Genomic DNA, 17,302 nt, shown 5'->3' on the forward strand with positions numbered 1-17,302 from the left:
TTCACAAATAAAAGACTGCAAGGACAGTTCTTTGCACCATAGTCACTACATTAAAGGACCACTCTAGTGCCAGGAAAGCATACTCGTTTTCCTGGCACTAGAGTGCCCTGAGGGTGCCCCCACCCTCAGGGACCCCCTCCCGCCCGGCTCTGGAAAGGGGAAAGGGGTAAAAACGTACCTTTTTCCAGCGCTGGGCGGGGAGCTCTCCTCCTCCTCTCCGCCTCCGTTCCTCCCCGTCGGCTGAATGCGCACGCGCGGCAAGAGCTGCGCGCGCATTCAGCCGGTCACATAGGAAAGCATTCATAATGCTTTCCTATGGACGCTTGCGTGCTCTCACTGTGATTTTCACAGTGAGAATCACGCAAGCGCCTCTAGAGGAAATAGGGGAAGGCTTAACTAATTGATACTGCTATGTTTATAAAACAATTAGTTAACCCTAGCTGGACCTGGCACCCAGACCACTTCATTAAGCTGAAGTGGTCTGGGTGCCTAGAGTGGTCCTTTAAGCTGCAATGGTTCTTGTGCTTAGAGAGTGTGTGTGTGTGTGTGTGTGTGTGTGTATTTGAATGCGCTGTGCATGGAGTGCAAGGATCGCTTGTGGATTGTCTGTCTTTTGCTTTCCTTTATCAATCAATTCCTCAACTGTTTATGCCGAAGAATTGATAGACAGGTGGGAGAAAACAATATTTTTAAATAGGTTTTTCTCTCAATTTATACATTTCCTAGCAAAACCACTTTCGCAATATGTAAATATAATTTCAAGCTCTTTAAATAATATTAGGCATGACCGATGGGCATATTTTGGGCATAAACTATTTCATATTTCAATTGTAATGTGAGATCACGTCAGTGTCCATCAATTGTATTGGAGGGAGTTGCCCCAGTATCTATGACATATTTATCTGTTCTTTTAAGAACAAAAACTTTAAAGGAACACTGGACACAATAACCACTTCTCGCCAGCGAAGTGATTGTGGTGCCTGGAGTTTTCTGACATCGTCTTACTTTGAAGTGCTAAACCATTTTAAATGGTTTAACACTGAAATTGAGTCCTCCTGACTTTGGTCTGATGTACTGTCTGTAACTGCTTAGCAAATATGGAAGCTTTTGCTCAAACAGCATTGATAGGCTTAGCATTTTAACCTTCTCATTTAGCATTTAACTATGCTCATAGCGAGTAATGCTTCAAATATCTACAGCCTGTAGAGCTGTTCCAAAAAGGAAGCTGGACCAGTGCGTGGGTTACTTAACTTTAGTGTTAAACTATTTAAAAATGGTTCAAAACCATTTACATTTTGAAGATAAGGCACTGGGATTCTCCGGCATCATATAACCACTTTATTGATGTGAAATGGTTTTAGTATTTTCAATTTCCTTCTTGTATTTTTCTTTTCTTTATTTTCATAAAAGTTCGATTTAAAAACAAACAACAACTCGCAATGTAAATTTGTATTTCTATCATACCTGTACATTATAGCTCATCAAATTCTATTTTAGTTTTGGGGGGGGGGATGTGTTCCCATTAAGTAGGATATCGACAAAGTCCAGTCACAGAATAGTTTTTTATATGTGTTACCCAAATATCACTATTGACAACTTTATTAAACATTTCCTTCCAATTGAAAAAAAAAAAAATTAGGTTTGCATCACTATTCTAAGCTTGCGTTGTGTTTTGCAGATTCCATTTTATAGGGGTGAAAGAATTACATTTGATGTTGCTCCATCCCGATTGGACTTCCGTGTGGAACATGACAGCCTCCGATTAGAGGTACAATACCGATCAGCAAAAACATGGTGTTTAACTTAGCATTTTAAATAAATGAATAATGAAAGCAGAGCCACATATAGATATCATCTTAGGTTAACACATTTATTCAGCCACATTTTGACGCTTTCATGGCTTTGGCAAGCTCACATCATATACACAATACAATTACTTTAACTTAGCTGTGACTATTTCACACTGATTCTGAAGATCAATTGTGGCTGTTTTCAATACAAAATGTGTGTTAATAAATGCTTTAATCCAATATATTATTATTAAATCACATTTGTTTTTCTCCTTTTAATTATTGTCTAGAAACCTTGAGTAACTAGATGGTAATACACTATACTGCACTAATTCCATCTCCTAGTGTAACCCTTAAAAATAGCACTTTAAGAGAAAATCTGTTCACCAAAGGTTAACGGTGAAATGACTAATATTCCTGGTTAAGGTTCACTCTATGCACCATAACCACTACAAGGAGCCTTAACCCCAGAAGCCTGGCCCCTCTGTAGCCAATTTAATACTGTTCATGATCCACTCCCACGTTATGTCAAACCTTGATCGGTTGCAAACAAAGGACCAACTTTTTCCCGGCTCCTTTAGTAATCGTTTCAGTCCAAAGTTGGACAGATAATGTAGAAGTAAATATCTTCCTTACTGAGCAGTAGAGGCCAGGTTATGGGTGATGTAGATAGTCCATGGTTTTGACTAAGCATTCACAAGTGATTTGATGGAAAAAGGGGACTTTACACACAGACTTGTAGCACCATAACCTCTAAATTGTTCTGTAGTGGTTATGGTGATTAGAGTGTGTCTTTAGTTTTCAGAATAAATCTAGTGTCTTAAAAATATTTGATTTGTTTGTTGTAACTTAATTTCAGAATCTGTTCATTATATTACTGCAGACTGAAAAGTTAGGTTTCCATCTGACACTCACTCACTTTGCACTCTCTTTGCACGCTCAAGCATCTTATCTCTAATTTCAACTGAGTGGGGGAGAGGGGGGAAATATACCCACATGTGTAAGTTTTTAAGTGGTGCATTGCTCTATTGTTACACTTAAGAATGTTAGTAAATTATGAAGGTTCCACCATTGTGTGTACTTACGATATAACTGTATTTACCAGCCTGTCTTCCATGTGATGGGGTTCTCTGTGACTGGAAGGGTTTTGAATGGACCTGAAGGTGAAGGCGTTGCTGATGCTGTTGTCACGCTTAACAATCAAATGAAAGGTGAGTCACATATAGTCATTTTCTTTCAACTTGCTAGCTTCACACTGCATGGCCATGCATTTCAGTGTATTTCATACAATACATATTATACTAACAGGACTTGCAATTTCCACCAGCCAATAGCAAGTAGAAATTCTTCCCTGATTAGGGGACCCTTCAGGCTTCTTTTTCTCTTTGGCCTGTCCAGTAGCGTAGGACTTGAATGAGCTTGATACTAGGATCGTACTTTGATAAAGAGACATTTGCATCATGAACTACAGAACAAGAGGTGGCTGCGCTTCTCCTTTCCTCTCGCCCCACCACTTGCCCACTTGATCCTGTCCCATCTCACCTTATCAGATCTTTCTCCCCTTGTCTCGTGCCTTCCTTAACACACATCTTTAACTGCTCTCTCTCTTCTGGCATTGTCCCTGCTTACCTTAAACATGCTACTGTAGTACCTATCCTGAAAAAGACTTGTCTTTACCCGTATGTCCACTTCCTCAATTCCAACTCTCTTCTTGACCCTCTTCAATCTGGCATCTGCCCCCTCCATTCTACTGAGACTGCTTTTATCAAAGTTACTAATGACCCAATCGCAGCTAAATCCAAAGGTCACTACTCCATATTAATTCTTCTTGACCTCTCTGCTGCCTTTGACACAGTTGATCATGCTCTCCTTCTTCAAACTCTTCAATCACTTGGTCTCTGTGACACTGTCCTCTCTTGGTTTTCCTCCTATCTCTCCCAATGCTCATTCAGTGTCTCCTTTTCTAATGATACCCCCCTCCATTCATCCTGTCTCTGTTGGGAGTCCCCCAAGGCTCTGTCCTTGGTCTGATTCTATTTTCTCTTTATACTGCCTCTCTTGGAAAATGTATTGCCTCATTTGGATTCCTCTACCACCTGTACACTGATGACACCCAGCTATATCTCTCCTCCCCAGACCTCTCCCCTGCCGTCCTGCAACGTGTCACTTCTTGCCTTTCCTCCATCTCTGACTGGATGTCCTCCCGCTTTCTAAAACTCAATCTTTCTAAAACTGAACTCCTTGTCTTTCCTCCTCCTAATACTGATCCTCTTCTTGCGCTCTCCCTTCAAGTCAGTGGTATCCACATCAGTCCATCCTCGCAAGCGCGCTGTCTTGGTGTCATATTTGATTGTAGCCTCATCTTTGAGCCTCACATCCAGCATGTTACCAAATCCTGTAGATTCCATCTTAAAAACATAGCCCGCATCCGCCCCTTTCTTACTAAGATGGTAAAGAGCTTGTCCATGCTCTAGTAATTTCCGCATGGATTATAACCATCTCCTAATTAGTCTTCCCAAAAACTGAATTGCCCCGCTATAGTCTGTAATAAATGCTACCGCCAGACTGATTTTCCTCTCTAGCCGGTCCTCTCACCCCTCACCCCTCTGTCAGTCCTTACATTGACTTCCTGTATCCTATAGGAGTCAATTCAAAGTGCTAACCCATACCTATAAAGCATTGACCAATTCTAGCCCCTCTTATCTCTTCACAGATCCATAGGTATGCCCCTTCTCGGTCTCTCCTCGGTGACCTTCTCCTATCCACTACTCGCACCCGTATAGCCAACTCGTGCTTGCAGGACTTTTCATGGGCGGCTCCCTTCCTATGGAACAGCCTGCCTACCGCCATCAGACTCTCCCCTAGTCTTCAATCGTTTAAGAAGTGCCTTAAAACCTTTCTCTTTAGGAAAACTTATGGCCTCCCAGAGTAACCTCTATCTCACTTACCTGTCTCTTGCTCTCTCCTGAAGGGCAGCACTCTACTCTCTCCTCCATCTCTGCTTCACTCCCACCTTATTTGATTGCTATCTCCTGTCCTATTGTGTTTTACACCCCACCTCCTAGAGACTGTAAGCTCGTTTGAGCAGGGTCCTCTTCAACCTATCGTCCCTGTAAGTTTTCTTGTAATTGTCCTATTTATAGCTAAATCCCCCCTTTTATAATATTGTAAAGCGCTATGGCATCTGTTGGCGCTATATAAATTATGATGATCATTTAACAACTCATAATATCTATGTTTATGCTTCGTTCTGATTCTTGGTGGCTATAGAGTCTTATTTATTTCGCCTCTTCAGAAATCAATCAGTCTCTTACGACAACATGTTTTCCTTGGCATACAGAATAAAGTACTACAACAAGGTTGATGCATTGCTGACTCCAGCCCGCATGTGCGCTAGAGCAGCCATAGATTTTATATTAGCTGTTAAAGAAGTTGCTCACACAAATCAGAAACAAAATACTAATGCTATGGTTGGTGGCAAACAAACATGTGCTCCCAAAAGCGTAACATTTACATATCTAATGACCAAAAAGAAGCGGTACAGCAGTTTCTGCAAAGTATAATAAAAATTACAACAGAATCAAAGTTAGTATGAAAATGCAATTTAGAACACTGCATGATCGGCAGAATGTCATTGGGTGGAAAATGGAAACCAATAAAGCCACTACACAATAAAGTGTATCCTAATTGGGTTTTAGTTTCATTGCATTTGTCCCGCATGTAAAACAATCATTGATTTCAACATTGTTAAAAAAAAATTAGTGTTGCAAGTTTTTGCTTTAATCATGAAGCTGTATTAAATGTTTTCTAGTTACAACTAATGCAAATGGATCTTTTCGTTTGGAAAACATGACTGCTGGTACTTACAATATCGATGCCCAGAAGGAACATGTTTACTTTGATACACTCACAGTAAAGATTGCCCCAAATACTCCACAACTTGCTGACATCGTAGCGGCGAGGTGAGACACTTTTATTTATTTATTTTTGTTTCGGTTCTCGTAGAGTGGAAGTAAATCTCATTTGTATGCTGCATTTCAATAAGCATTATTGCTGTTCAGTAACATCTGGTCACATGTCAAGATGGTGTGGTTCTAGACAGGACACATAGTTTTGACTCTGCCACTAATCATTTTTAATCATGACTAGGAATATGCTTATAAGCCATATTCCTATCAAATGAGTTAAATGCATTGGCCATTTTGAGGCAAATTACAAATTATAATTGTAATACAAAATTCAGCCACAAGATGCCGCCAAAGGATTACTTTTCAAAATGATTTTACATAAAAATGCTATGTAGAATGTGTTTAGCAAAGAAAAAGAATTTGTTGAGATTTTGAGTTGTACAATATTTTCCTCGGGAAAATAAAACATTAAATAGAATAAATGAGCAGCCTGCCCAGTTGCCAGGCTAATTTAGTGGCAGTCACCTGCTGTTGTATTGCTTGTCACTATGTGGCTGGTTTTAGGGTCTGGGGGGGCTTCTAAAACTGAAGTAAGGCTGGCCCCACTTCACACTGCTTGCCTGCTTTTTTACGTTAAAGTGCAGGGGGGAGCTGGGTCCAAGTAGCAGGCATTGCTGTCTGCGCGGATCCTGCCTGTAAATCAGGTTGGTGGAGCTCGGAGCCACTGTCAGTCCGGTGCCTGTCTGAATTACAGGAGGGAGCTGGATGTTCCTGAATGTCAGGGGTGCAGGAATATTAATGACCGGCTCTGCTGTCCTTGCCGTGCCTGACTATATTACAGGGGATGGAGGAACCAAGCTGGCAGTGGAGAATCCGCCGGCAAAGCTCCGTTTTGATCCCCACTAATGGCAGCAGACACTGCTCTTACACAAGGTTCCTGCCATCGATCTGCCTCTCTCTGCACTCCCTGGCCGGTCCTGTGTGCCTTACTGAGTTTAATAAGGCACCAAATGTGTGAAGCAGTGCCTGCCTTACTTAGATCCACATATAAGTTGGTATATAGGGATACAAAAAAATTTCAATGTAGACTTCTGTTAAAATGTAAAATGTGCAGTAAGAAAAACAGTTCCTCAAACTGTCAAATAGAAATATCTAACAAATAATATTAATGCACAAATAACTTGGAGGACCACTATAGGCACCCAGAACACTTCAGCTCAATGAAGTGGTCTGGGTGCCAGGTTTTAACCCTACAGCTAACATAGCAGTTTCATATAATCTTCCAGACAGCCACTAGAGGCACTTCCACGATCCTCAATGCGAAAATCGCATTGAACACACGTTGGACGTCCATAGGAAAGCAATGAGTAATGCTTTACTATGGCTGTTTGGATGCGTGCACGGCTTGCATTCGGTGCTGATGTTTCGAGGAGGAGGAGAGGTTACCAGCGCCGATGGGTTAAGGTAAGTGACTGAAGGGGGGAACCCTAAAAAACCTATAATGCAAGGAAAAAAGTTTTTCTTAAAGGAACACTATAGTGCTAGGAAAACAAATATTATTTATTTATATCAAATAGTTATAAATATGTAATCTAGTTTAGTATAAAGAGAACAGATATTACTATCATGTAAATAGTATCCAAACTGTTCTTTCATATAATGCATTAAATAGTAAGTAAAACAGGGCTAAAAATAATACAGGTCTATATCTACAGTATATAACACACCTTTGTAAGTAGGGTGCTTTGCCTACTGTCACCTAACGTTTCGAATGAAATAGCCTTTTGAGAAGGCTTGATAAAAGTGCAGTCGGACTGAAAAGTCGATCTTGATTTGAGTTTGCTCAGAGTCTGGTTCAATGAAAACAGCAACATATTTATGAAATAGTCCTGTGAGTTTTTTCTTTTTGTTTTATATATGTAAATATAAATCAACGTTTTGGTACCGACTGCAAATATATATTTCTTCCTCTTGCATTTTTCCTTACAGATTTAGCGTTTGTGGAGAAATTTCTATTACGAACTTTCCTGAAAATATTAAACAATTTAATAAATATAAAGTTACTCTAACACCTCAAGACAAGGAGAGGACCTCCTTTCTTACAACCGAATCAGACTCCCGTGGATTGTTCTGCTTCCAGGCTAGAAGAGGATCCTACAATGTCCAGGTGATCATTACTTATTTTCCTACTCAGGATGGGTGTGCATTTTAATAATATTTGCTAATGTCCATAATACGTGCTCTGTCCCGTTACCTCTAAACAGTCTCTTCATTGTCCGTATATGTACACATTTATTTTTTTTCTGACACTCTGTGTGTGTCATACCTATGTCATCGCAGGACAGATCAAACTGTTTTATGTTTTGGTTTGTTTGCTAAGGAATAACTCTTGTATTAGTCTAAAATTGTATCCACCACCACTTTTCTAGGTTACTGTTCCGGAAGCTGAAGCCAAAGCAGGCCTTGCCCTAAAACCGTCCACATTCCCGGTGACTGTAACAGACCAGCCAGTTATGGATGTATCATTTTCACAGTTCATGGCATCTGTTTCTGGGAAGTTAACATGCTTAGGTATGTAAGAAGCAGTGTGTGCAATGCCATTTAACCGTTTATCCATAATTTTAGCACTATAATCATTACTATAAGCTATGGTGGATATACTGCAACCATGCAATATAGTGGCAACCATCCACACACGAGCTATAACACCATTTCAGCAATGATTCACAAAACCGGTAGTATGTACATCAGGTCATGTGTAATTCTAATTGCATGTCCTCCACACTATATATATATATATATATATATATATATATAGAACTGTAACCATGTGTATGGGAGAGGGTAAGGTTACTGGCAAACCTATTCATATTCCATGTCTTGATGTTGGAGTGCGGTCTTATTTCTGCAATATTGGTTTATATTTCAGATGCATGTGGTGATCTGACTGTAACTTTACAGTCTACAAGCCGCCAGAGGGAGAAGCACAGCTTACAGGTTTCCAGCAAGACTGAAACTGTGTCATTTACTTTTGAAGACATTTTACCTGGAAAATATAAAGGTGAGACTCACTCTGAACATAGAATATCTTTTGTAACAAATGAGAGAGGGGGCACTATAAAACGCTTTATGAATTACTGAGGGAGTAGTGTGTGCGTGTGTGTGACGTTGGGAGAACTGTGTGGGGTTGCAAGGTTCCTACTTTGAAGGGGACTAAGGCATCCTATGTATAATGTTTCTTGTATCTTCGATCGCCTTTTTAAAAAATATTTATTTCCTGTAAATGTCTCTATTTTTCATATTACATGGCTGGATACTTTCCGGACACACACACAAACGCCCCACCACATCCTCCACACCTTAAAACTTGACATCCAATGCTACTAGCGAATCCTCAAATGTTGTTCCCCATTGGAAGTTATAGCATATATACACTAGGGGCAATTTTGTACTCTGCAGGGTTACAGTTTCACTCAAAATGTCTAGTGGTTAGTGAACATTTTGATAGATAAAAGGTGTGTGTGTGTGTGTGTGTATACGTATGTAAATTATTATAATTTTTTTATGTTTTAAGTGACCATAATTCAGGAAGACTGGTGCTGGAAAAACAAATCCTTGGAATTTGAAGTTGCAGAAGAAGACATTGTTGGTATAGAATTGAGGCAAACGGGTTACATGTTAAGATGCTCCCTTTCTCATGCAATCACACTGGTGAGTGGAATTAAAGTCTGTATTCAAATCTTTAAGTCAGAAGGGAACATTAACCACAATAGCAAATTTTAAATTGATAAAACATACCATACTGTTACTGTTGAAACACACACATAATTAATGTTTAACCTTTTTATGGGCTCGACATAGTTACCTCGTGAGCATGATCTACTGAATTGTGCACACTGGATTATTATTGTGAGCAACCGGGTTGGCAGTTCTGTAATCGCCTCCTTGTCACCCTGTTTGCCTTGGCCTGCTGCAGTCCCTTAAATATGAATTCTCACTTTAGTAACTAACTCAATAATACGATAAACGCTAGATTTGTGCAAACATTGGTTTTGTCCAGTTTGTGCAAATCAAATTCCTTTTATTCTACACCCGAACACATCAATCTGTCCATGATTTACCTGTGGAGTATTGGTCATTGAGTAAGACACGATAGGCAAGTCCCAGGAGAATTGATTTATTCAGGTGTGGATAAATAAATAAAATGGAATTTAACGAAGCAACCGAAACAAATTTTTGAACAAGTCTGATAAATACTGATTGTTTTAATAATGCTTTAGAACACATATATGTTAAAATATTTCCATTCAAAAACATTATCCAAAACATATTGTCCAGGTCCGCTAGTAACACTTTTAAGTGGCAGAAAACTGTGATACTCTATCAGTTTTTAAAGTTTTTGCTCTGATTCTTGTTTACAGGAGTTTTATCAGGATGGTAATGGACCAGAGCACGTTGGTGTTTATAATTTAACAAAGGGAGTCAATAGGTTCTGCCTTTCAAAGCCAGGTAATTGTTCTGAGTTCTCTGGAAGTGCACATTTAAACAATAAGTGGTACTTTTTTTATCATGCTCTCTGAATTACTTTTGCATTTTGTTTATATCTCTCTCAGGGGTTTATAAAGTTACTCCACGATCCTGCCATCGGTTTGAACATGCTTTTTACACTTATGATACGTAAGTAAACTCGTGTAATATACATTAAAAAGCACATTTATTATTCTTTGTATTAAAATGTTTCTCCAACCAAAATCGATGTTTGAAACACTTGTGTTTTTTCTGGTTGGTGTAACCCTTGCTTTAACCCCTTAAGGACCAAATTTCTGGAATAAAAGGGAATCATGACATGTCACACATGTCATGTGTCCTTAAGGGGTTAACAGCCCCTCCAATTTCTTTACGCTGCTCAATTTGCTTTCACGTTGGAAACGCAAAATTAGAGTCGGCAGCTCTGGCTATGTCACGGTTATCCATGCTTTGACTTACTTTAAAGGGACGCTGTAGTCACCAGAACAACTATATCTTAATGCAGTTGTAATGGTGTCTTGCATGTCTCTGCAGGCTTTTTAAGGTAAACACTGCCTTTATAGAGATAGGCAGTGTTTACATTACTGCCTAGTAACACCTCTAGTAGGAGTCACTCAGACATCCACTAGTTGTGTTTCCCGGGTCAGTGATGCACAGTGTGCAGCACTTGTGTTCAGTGTCTCCACACTCTGCATGCAGACAGTGAACGCTCCCCATAAAGATGCATTGGCACAGTACTTTGACATGCCTCCCAATGCTTTTCTATGGGGAAGCATTAGATTTGCTGAGATCGTAAAATTTGGACGCGGAGCAGGATACGGCCAGTCGCAACAAGAGCAGCACGGCGCTGGAAAAAAGGTGAGATTAAACACCTTTTTTTAAAGTTAACGAAATAGGGATTCCAGGGATGGGGAACCTTCTGATAATGCTGGCAATGCATCAAGGGAGATGTAGTCCAAAACATCTGAAGGTGCTTTAAGCTTTTGAGTCGGTGTACATGTAGCACTCAAGTTTTTAAAAATATATTTCAAGTGTTTTTACAGTTTCTATTGTTAATTTTAAGAAACATTTCACTAACAATGTTTGTAGAAATTTTAGTTCATTTATCAGTCTTGTTTTAATTTTTTTCTCTGCTCTAATTACTAGGTCTTCGCCAAGCATTCTAACTCTGACAGCAGTGCGACATCATGTCCTCGGGGCTATTACCGCTGATAAGCTAATGGATGTGACTGTCACTATTAAGTAAGTGCAGTTGTAGTCTGACAAATTAAATTTGTTCTTCTTGAACAAATTCATTGATCCATAATTAAAAATATGCTTATGCACATTACCAACCTTTTTAATAATGTACTTGCTATGTACACTTAGGGGACTCCTAACATCTGCTAATTTCTTAAAGAATCTTGTGAGTCCAATTTTTGTCAAGCCTTTTAAAGCAGAACTGTCACTTTTCCAGACATCAGTTGTATGCAAGCCTAACACCCTTGCTAATGTAAATTCTTTACTTAGATCATCTTGGGTTGTATCTTTCATCTTTTAGTTATGCATTCTAAATGGGCCAGATCTTATTATAGTGGTACTAACATCCTTATTTAGCTTTTGATGTTGTGCAGCAGTAACTTTGCTATGCCATCTTGTTGACATGGACTTATAACTATGTGCAGATCATTTTTGAAAAGCTAAATCAAGACAAGAGGCAGGTCAACGTGTCCAAACACCTATTACACCACTATATGAATAGACTCTGGAGAATTAAATTTACGCATTGCTTAAATTGAATGCCACGATATGTGTAGAAGAGCGGGAGACCGGAACGCTGCTGCTTACTAGTGTTGGAGCTGGGGAGAGTCGGCCACTCTTCCTGACACTGAAGTCAGCAAGCGACTCAGTTGGACTCCTACCCCCCCTTTGGACGAGTTGAGGTTATCCCGGTCCCCACTGGGTGCTCACTGGTGAACGACTAGGGGTAAAACGCCTAAAGGTGCCAATCAACAGGATCTACAGGGCCACATGCTCCAAGCTAAGATGGCGGCTACATAGAGTCCTGACTGTGGGACCCCCCCACGAGGACCGCATAGCTAAAGCCTTTGCCCTCTTCTAGGCACAACTGTGGGCCAAACTGGCAGAGAACTAAGCTGTCCCAGACATCCCTCAACGGCACCATGACCCACTTAACTCACAACTTACACCAAATCTCACCGCCAAGCCTCTGACCGCGATGGAGGGTGAGGAGGACATCCCGACTCACGAAACGCAGACCCACCATCAGCCACCGCCTGCCTGGGCCTCGGTAATAACAGAAATCTCCCATGTCTAGCCCTAAGCACCTGAGTCAAACCAGCGCACTTGGGGGGGATCCCGCTCAGCAAGGCCAATGGCGTTCACTCGGTCGAGCCGGGAGGCCCGCTCCTGAGACTGAATGCAGCCGGGTATTATGCAGCCACGACACAGGAGAATGCCATTTCATGGAATGCCTCTTATTACTCCCCGACCAACGCAGACAGCCTGCCGACATCTGGTATCATGTGAATTGGAACACTTTCAATATGATGGCATAATGAGACTAATCTGATATTACGCCTAATGACCCTAATTCTGCGTTAGTGGTTAAACTGTTTTATAACTTACTGTCCCTTTTCTCTCCTCTCGTCTACTTACCCTTGCTTGATTATACGGTCCCACTGGCAAATCCTCACTCATGTGTGCGACATCATATCATAAGAAATGGTATATACATTCATCTGTTATCCGCGAAGCACATTATACTGTTCACTCACCGTGCATATAGCCTGCATCATTCCCAACCCTATTGTTTTGCTTAATCTGCATTGTGTATGTCTCACTCTTTTATTTTTAACTATCATTTTCTCATACTCCTGTTTTACACGCATGTTTTACAACCCCTTTTCTCATAACCATTAACATGCCTGGGTAGCTCACGTTGATTGCTTAAATCGCTTTTCCATATACGGTATTTCAGACATGTTTGACAAGCCTGTGATGTTGCTACTTAACTTTAAAAAGTGTTCAGCCTGAGGAAAAAAAAAAAAAAAAAAACGACTGAAGTTTAACAATATAGAAAAATGTTTTTTTGGAAGCAGAGCATTAGGCCAGCCTGTGCTTGGCATATTGAGAAGCATAGCTTTCTGCTTGATTTTCTTACACTGGTAAAGGAATTTTTCATCTTAAGTTTAATGTACTAAAATCCATATGTGAGAGAGACTCGGAGAGAATGGGTAAAATCTGGAGAGTTTGCCTTTTGGGATAGTGATTAGTCCAAATTTTTTAGCTCACTTGTGTTATTACATAATATTCCCTACTATAAGTACATCAGAACATGTTTGACTGGCTGATTGTGATACTGTCTAAATAGCTACACTTCTAGACACCGTTACTTGTAGTGCAAGTAGTATATAAGGAGGACTTCCTTACACTGTTTTTAAAAGTCTTCTCTTTTAACCCCTTCCTTTTCTTTTCTAGATCTTCCATAGAGAGTGAGCCAGCACTTGTTTTAGGACCATTAAAGTCTGTAGAAGAATTACGCAGGGAGCAACAGATGGCAGAAATTGAAGCACGCAGACAAGAGAGGGAAAAAGCTGGTTCTGAAGAGGCTGATGTGCAACCACCTGTCCATGAAGTGGTGGAAGAACTGCAGGGGCCTTTTTCTTATGAATTCTCCTACTGGGCTAGGTGAGTTCTGCTTCATAATACCCCAAGCAGATGCGATTGCGATAAGTTGCATTTACATTATTACATTTTAGGTATTACCCTATTTAAGATAATTGTGTCATAAGTAGAAAATAAAAAGTCATTGCTTTATCAAAACGTACTCCACCAGTATGTAGAGGAATGATCTTGAAACAACATAAATCAAAGGCACAAAAAACAAAATTCTATAACTTAATGAAAGTCTATCTGAGCCAATGTGCGAAGCCCTGCACTGCATGTCCTCCCCCTCCTCCCCCCTTGTCAGCACGTACATACATGCTTAAAAGAAACGGAAACATCTCTTATTTCTGGCCCCGCCCCTGTTTCACCTTCTTGGTGACATCATTGGATTGGCTAAATTTGGCATGGGAGTGGGGCCAACGCCGTTTTGACCAGTCAGCACCTCCTCATATAGATGAGGTTGTGTTTGCATGAAAATGCCTGCATATAATGATTATACTCGTTCTGGTATTATAATGATTATACTCGTCCCTTCAAGACGGTCCTAGTTCCTTGGACCAAACACTGATCTCTGGAGCACATTACAAGGTGCATGTACGTATATAATCATTCTGCACAATTATGTTCCTTGGACTTAGAACTTAAGTCCTAATGGGGACAAGAAAGTGTGAATTTTAACTGTGCTCCTTACTTTCGGGTACAGTATCACTAGTAGGGTCCAGATAGGAATGTGAAACTTTCACAGATATGAGTCCTGGTACAGTTATGGTAGCGTAGACATTTGTCTTTAATAATTACTTTATGTGCTTGCTTTGTAGATCTGGGGAAAAGATCACAGTAACGCCATCATCCAAAGAACTGCTTTTCTACCCACCGTCCGTGGAGTCTTTTGTTAGTGGAGGTAAAATTGTTTTAAAAACCCAATTAACTTAATTTTGAATTTGCTGTAAACTACCAGCAGAAAAAAAAGCAAATCTAAATCCAGTGTTCAGCAGTACAGTTGTTTATCTTTGATTTGAGTGTGTGTGTACGCGCGCACACAAATGTGTTTATACACATCCATATATGTATTTATTTCAAAGAGAGAGAGACCGAGAAATTGCTGATGTGCAACTCTTGCATATTTCAAGTTGGAGTTTGGGAAGTCCACTATGGACAAAGAATTTCAAGAAATTATGTTTTCTCTTGAAACCAGGTGAAATAATATTACATTGGGAATATTTTAATGATGCTCTCAACGCATGTGAATTGGCTAGATTTTCCCGTTAAGGAGTCCTATCACAAGCTAACATCAGAATAAGCAGCAGTATAAAGATTTTCAGCATCTTTGTGAAACCGTAAATCCCCATGGGTTTTCATTCGCTTCAGTGAAAAACACATTCCTGTTCTAAATAGAATGCTTCTAGTAATTTTTAATTGCTGCCTGTGACCACCAATTTCTTTTTCCCAATTTAGAAAGCTGTCCTGGGAAGATGATCCATATTCATGGAAAGGCTGGTTTGTTTATTGAAGGACAGATTCACCCAGAGCTGGAAGGTGTTGAAATTGTGATCAGTGAAAAGGGAGCAGCATCACCCCTTATAACTGTTTACACAGATGATAAAGGTTCATATAGGTGGGTGCAATGATTGGTTAATAGAAACCCGTTGGTATAAATACATACTGGTCATAATGTTTGGTTTTTTTTTGCCTTTTTTTGGATCAACCGCAGAAAAAGATGTGTGAAAGGCTGCACACGATGGACGCAATTCATTTTCTCAGCCTATATAACTATTAAACTATGTATGGCAGAAGAACTGTTGCCTTCAGTTATCTGCAATGGAAAGTTGTAATAGGAACATAAAAATATTTGGGGGCTATTTTATACATGTGTTTTCATGTATTATCAATACAGTCATGTCTAACTATTGGTTCTCCAACTTTTTTAAACTGCATTTTCCATTATGCACAGATGGTCCATAAGAACTGTGGTACTAAATCTAGCCATGAGTGTTCCACAAACGTTAATGTTGAATTTGTTTTGGGTTCGTTATCAACTGTTATTTCCATGTAGTTCTGTTTTTTTAGCACCTGTAAATAAGAGTTTAAAATTTCTTACATTCCATTTTGTCTGTTACGTTTCAATCCTCATCTTACATTTTTGACTTTTCTACTTATGTCGCTCACACATTTCTACTGCTTCACTATTTCTGTCCTGTTTTCCTTCTTTTATAGTGTTGGACCATTACATAGTGACTTGGAGTACACTGTTTCTGCTCAAAAAGAAGGTTACGTTTTGACTGCTGTTGATGGAACAGTAGGAGAGTTTAATGCATTTGCCCTTGCTGGAGTTACATTTGAGGTATGATTCAGAGCCATTTACCGGTCTTCCCTTTCTGTACTAATTTGCAAAAGCTAATTGTGTCACTATTTTCCCATTCATAGATCCGGTCTGAAGATGGGCAACCCCTCGCAGGAGTTCTCCTGTCCCTTAGTGGGGGCATCTTTCGTTCAAACCTCCTTACTCAGGATAATGGGATGTTAACGTTTTCAAATCTGGTAATGTATACTTTATAACCTCTATTTCATTTTCTTGGGTAAACATTGGTGGTGGTGTTAAATCGAATTACAATTTCAAGGTGTATTATTAAAAAAAATGGGCAAAGTCAGCAGCCATCTTACTGTTTCAGCAGACTTGCAAGAATTTATAGATATATAGATTTAATAAACATTGCTTGTGAGGGGATATTTACAGTCAGTCTTCAGTTTATAGTGCATTTCTCACGTGCAAAAATCTAATGGTATTGGTAATGGTGCACACAACTGATATTAAAGGGCATTAAAGGAACACTATGTTAGGAATACGACTCTGTATTCACTACATTATAATATCCTTGTCCCTTGTACTATTAGGTCACATCAACCCCCTGTTTGTCTTGAAATGTTTCCCGTGCCAAGGCTCTCACAGTGCTGCTCACCTGTCCTCCCCAGGTGCCCTCACAGGACCTGGGGAGGACAAATCCAGTGCTTCTCATAGAGACCTAATGCGCATGTGCGGCGCGTGTATTCACATTCAAACTTTGCCATAGGAATTAGGCTGGTTACCCCCTTGGCTTTCAGACAACAGATTCTGTTACTTCCTGGTTTGATCGGCTTAGTGCAGCTAAACTCAAGAGGCAGCAATTTCTCAGAGCACCGGACTTCTCATTGAGCTGTATTGGAAAGTCTGTTATTGGACAGCCACTGAAAGTTTGGGCAGAGTTAGACAAGAGAACTGCAGTTTTTACAATCTGTTTTTATATAAACCCTAATTTGAAAACTTGCATGCATTTAATTATGCATTTCTTTAGTTGGTGTACATATACTTAAGTGTTTTTTATTTATGTTGTATTTGGGCAGTGGAAGGTCCCTTTAACATTGCCATTGCAG

The 17,302-nt window shown here is 39.9% G+C and overlaps 1 protein-coding gene across 1 annotated transcript in view; it reads left to right on the forward strand.

The window, feature by feature from the left end:
- LOC134571750 (BOS complex subunit NOMO3-like) overlaps positions 1–17,302 on the forward strand; it is a 50,796-nt gene that overhangs the window by 16,586 nt on the left and 16,908 nt on the right. Inside the window, exons 9-23 of the mRNA XM_063430320.1 lie at positions 1,679–1,768; positions 2,896–3,001; positions 5,602–5,752; positions 7,688–7,865; positions 8,128–8,269; positions 8,628–8,759; positions 9,273–9,409; positions 10,120–10,207; positions 10,312–10,375; positions 11,372–11,467; positions 13,706–13,915; positions 14,713–14,795; positions 15,350–15,509; positions 16,109–16,235; positions 16,319–16,432. Of these exons, the coding sequence (XP_063286390.1) occupies positions 1,679–1,768; positions 2,896–3,001; positions 5,602–5,752; positions 7,688–7,865; positions 8,128–8,269; positions 8,628–8,759; positions 9,273–9,409; positions 10,120–10,207; positions 10,312–10,375; positions 11,372–11,467; positions 13,706–13,915; positions 14,713–14,795; positions 15,350–15,509; positions 16,109–16,235; positions 16,319–16,432 (1,878 nt within the window). The remainder of the gene's footprint in view (positions 1–1,678; positions 1,769–2,895; positions 3,002–5,601; positions 5,753–7,687; positions 7,866–8,127; positions 8,270–8,627; positions 8,760–9,272; positions 9,410–10,119; positions 10,208–10,311; positions 10,376–11,371; positions 11,468–13,705; positions 13,916–14,712; positions 14,796–15,349; positions 15,510–16,108; positions 16,236–16,318; positions 16,433–17,302) is intronic.

The sequence above is a fragment of the Pelobates fuscus genome, chromosome 8, assembly GCF_036172605.1.
Source record: "Pelobates fuscus isolate aPelFus1 chromosome 8, aPelFus1.pri, whole genome shotgun sequence".
Lineage (NCBI taxonomy): Eukaryota > Metazoa > Chordata > Amphibia > Anura > Pelobatidae > Pelobates > Pelobates fuscus.